This window comes from Cebus imitator, unplaced genomic scaffold (genome assembly GCF_001604975.1).
Source record: "Cebus imitator isolate Cc_AM_T3 unplaced genomic scaffold, Cebus_imitator-1.0 Scaffold497, whole genome shotgun sequence".
Taxonomy (NCBI): domain Eukaryota; kingdom Metazoa; phylum Chordata; class Mammalia; order Primates; family Cebidae; genus Cebus; species Cebus imitator.
In genome coordinates this window covers 1,290,031-1,292,227 of record NW_016107812.1, presented here as the reverse complement: position 1 = coordinate 1,292,227, position 2,197 = coordinate 1,290,031, and the positions used below count along the sequence as shown (strand labels likewise).

The 2,197-nt window shown below is 53.9% G+C and overlaps 1 protein-coding gene across 1 annotated transcript in view; it reads left to right on the top strand.

Annotated features, from left to right (window-relative positions):
* Positions 1-2,197, top strand: part of GOLGA3 (golgin A3) — a 57,423-nt gene that overhangs the window by 26,785 nt on the left and 28,441 nt on the right. The window contains exon 10 of the mRNA XM_037733193.1: positions 1,460-1,751. Coding sequence (XP_037589121.1) covers positions 1,460-1,751 — 292 coding nt within the window. The remainder of the gene's footprint in view (positions 1-1,459; positions 1,752-2,197) is intronic.

The following is a 2,197-nucleotide window of genomic DNA, read 5'->3' as shown; positions in this document are numbered from 1 at the left end:
GGGGTGGCGCTGGGCAGAGGCCGTCAGTCATTGCCAGTCGGGGGTGGCGCTGGGCAGAGGCCGTCAGTCATTGCCAGTCGGGGGTGACGCTGGGCAGAGGCCGTCAGTTATCCAGTCAGGGATGGTGCTGGGCAGAGTGGGTAAGGAGGAAGGTGCCAGTGTGTTTGTGCCGGACAGCCTATCGAAGCCTGGCCATGCATGATAGCATTTTCTTTGCTTCTGAGCACTCAGCCTGTGTTGTTGTTTAATCCTCCAGCAAACACACGCTGTCCAGGTCACAGGCGCTGCCTGCATAGGCCATCTCCAGACGATGGAAACACAGCAGCCTTGGTAGCTGTTCTCCTTTAGCTGTGGGGCCCTGGACAATTTCTTACCTCTCTGAGCTTCATCTTCTTTTTTTTTGTCGTTGAGATGGAATTTCGCTCATGTTGCCCAGGCTGGAGTGCAATGATGCGATCTCGGCTCACTGCAACCTCTGCCTCCTGAGTTCAAGCATTCTCCTGCCTCAGCCTCCAGAGTAACTGGGATTATAGGTGCCCGCCACCACATCTGACTAATTTTTTAAAATTTTAGTAGAGACGGGGTTTCTCCATGTTGACCAGGCTGGTCTCAAACTCCTGACCTCAGGTGATCCACCCACCTTGGCCTCCCAAAGTTCTGGGATTATAGGCATGAACCTCATCTTTATAAAATGGGGTAGTGCCACCTACTCAATAACCTTATGGAAAAATTAAAGAAGAAGAAATGGCATAGAACCCCAAGGCAGTGTATGAAGGGAGGTTCTGTCCTGGAGGCTGCTGGGCCAGTCTCCTTACCAACCTTTTCTAGGTGTGTAGGGAGCTCTATGCAGCCTCATTTGGTTTCTTTCTCCTGCCACTGCTCCCACCTCTGTGGCAGTAGGTGGACTGCCTGGCTGGGATGATGGACAAGAATTGTGTCAGTCATCATGCTTCGAGGGCTTAGTAGAGAAGCAGTGAAAAGAATTTCAAGTTATTAGTTTGTGTTTTCCCCGAGAAGTATACCCAGATGTGAGGGCTCATCCATAGCTAGAATGCAGGCCGTGTTTGCTGCAGGGTCCTCTGGTCTCTTACCCATCTTACCCAGCAGTACCAAGCACTGCTCTTGTGAGAACGTGTCGGAGTCTCACATCTGAAAGAAGGTACCTGCCACCCACCCCTCGTCACAGGAGAAATGGGCAGGGAAGCTCTGCTCATGAGGGGATCCAGGTCCTTGTCACGGGGTGGTTGGCCTGGGCTGGGCCTGGCCTCTGTCTCCTGGTTGGTGGATGGCCCAGCAGTCCATCTTGGGCCCTCAGTCTGCAGTTGGTAGACAGGGTGGGTATGTGGATGGGGGCCTCTTGCCAGGGCAGTGGGTTTCTCCACAGAGCACGGGGCTTGGAGGCTGCTCTTCACTGTTAAGGTTTCCTGCCTTATAAAAACACGTTCTTTCCTGGGCCCAGGCTGACATGTTGGATCAGGAAGCAGCCTTCATGCAGATTCAGGAGGCAAAGGCAATGGTGGAGGAGGACCTCCAGAGGCGGCTGGAAGAGTTTGAAGGCGAGAGGGAGCGGCTGCAGAGGATGGCGGACTCAGCGGCATCCCTAGAGCAGCAGCTGGAGCAGGCAAGTCCCTGTGGCCCTTCAGGCTGGACCCAGGGCCCAGGCTCTCCCGAGCATCCAGGTCCATACACAGGGAGCCCCGGCGGTCCTCTGCTGTGGGGCCGCGTCAGCGCAGGAGGGAGTTGGGCTGTTGGTCAGATGCTGCTGCTGCGGACCTGACCATGTGTTTGCCCTGCTGGTTCTTCTTCACCAGGATTTTGCATTAAAAAAAGACCTCCATAGTGTCCATAAAAATTATTTGAAACCTCAACAGGAAAAGGGCACACATTCTTGGAGAAGGGCATACGTTCTCGGATAGGGAGATCTGAACAGGAGAAGGGCACACATTCTCGGAGTGGGGCATACGTTTTCCGATAGGGAAATTGAACAGGAGGAGGGCACACATTCTCAGAGGTTAGGGAAATTGAGCAGGAGAAGGGCACACATTTTCGGATAGGGAGATCTGAACAAGAGGAGGGCACACATTCTCAGATAGGGAAATTGAGCAGGAGGAGGGCACACATTCTCAGAGTGGGGCACACGTTCTCCGTTAGGGAAATTGAGCAGGAGGAGGGCACAGATTCTCGGAGTGGGGCACAC